The 1,091-nt window shown below is 28.9% G+C and overlaps 1 protein-coding gene across 3 annotated transcripts in view; it reads left to right on the top strand.

Moving 5' to 3' along the window:
* LOC117173269 (cell growth regulator with RING finger domain protein 1-like) overlaps nucleotides 1-1,091 on the top strand; it is a 93,620-nt gene that overhangs the window by 24,916 nt on the left and 67,613 nt on the right. For all 3 annotated transcript variants that reach the window (XM_033361742.1, XM_033361741.1, XM_033361743.1), the window contains one exon: nucleotides 489-646. In XM_033361742.1, the coding sequence (XP_033217633.1) occupies nucleotides 489-646 (158 nt within the window). The remainder of the gene's footprint in view (nucleotides 1-488; nucleotides 647-1,091) is intronic.

The following is a 1,091-nucleotide window of genomic DNA, read 5'->3' as shown; positions in this document are numbered from 1 at the left end:
ACATTCGGGAATTTTATATTCAGAAATTTTAGTTTTCGGGAATTTGATAATTAAGGATTTTTGTCATTCAAGATTTTTATTATTCGGGAATTTTAGAATTGTAGAATTTTGTTATTCGGTAATTTTATTATCCGGAAAATTTATTATTCAGGAATTTTATAAATTAGGAGTTTTCTTAGTGAGGATAAACATTCGGGAATTTTATAATTCAGGATTTTTATTATGCGGGAATTTGATAATTTAGGAATTTTGTTATTCCCGAATTTTATTATTCGAGAATTTGACCATTCGCTACGTTTATTGTTAGGGATTAATATTCGGTAATTTTATATTAATGAATTTTATAATTTAGGATTTTTATCATTCAAGATTTTTATTATTCGGGAATTTTACAATGTCGGGAATCTTATTTCTCGGAATTTTTCTGTCGTACCAAATTGCAAGTGGTTTTAAATCGAAATAAAATTTGTTTAAATATTTTTTTGCAGGAATATGATGGTTCTTCGTGTTCACGGAGATGATTTAATGTTTGGTGGGACTAGCGGAGTAATTACACATTCTCCACGAATCCCCCAAATGAAAATGATGAAGGTCCATATTCCTTTTACTTTCAAACTTCACGAGAGTTTCAAGAGCAATTATACTGGTGAGTAAATACAAATTTTTACTTTTGGCCTTGTTGATAAGATATGATGAATAACAAAAATAAAGCGAGATATGGTGGTAGAAACTCGTGCTCAATGAAGTCAATTTCTTTCTGATAAGATGCATATCAGAGTTTTTATCGACAAATTTTATCTTCTTTAGTATAAAAATCAACTGTTTTGTTTACAATTTATGCATTTTCTTGAATGTTCATCTGTTCTGATTGAATATTAATCTTCTGGATTAAAAATAATTTTTTTTTATTTGCTATTCATTCCTTTGGTTGAAAATTTAACTATTTGGTTAAAAATTCGTTTTTATGGTTAAAAAATAACCGTTTTTTAACTGTTATTATTATTACACCATTAAGCCATTTCCCTTTCGGGGTAGGCGTGACTCACTCGGCAGGGGAAAGGAGTAGTGTGTGGATGGGATAGAGATTTTTC

Source organism: Belonocnema kinseyi, chromosome 5 (assembly GCF_010883055.1).
Source record: "Belonocnema kinseyi isolate 2016_QV_RU_SX_M_011 chromosome 5, B_treatae_v1, whole genome shotgun sequence".
NCBI lineage: Eukaryota > Metazoa > Arthropoda > Insecta > Hymenoptera > Cynipidae > Belonocnema > Belonocnema kinseyi.
The sequence above is the reverse complement of the archived record's forward strand: the minus strand, read 5'-3'. Positions and strand labels throughout refer to the sequence as shown.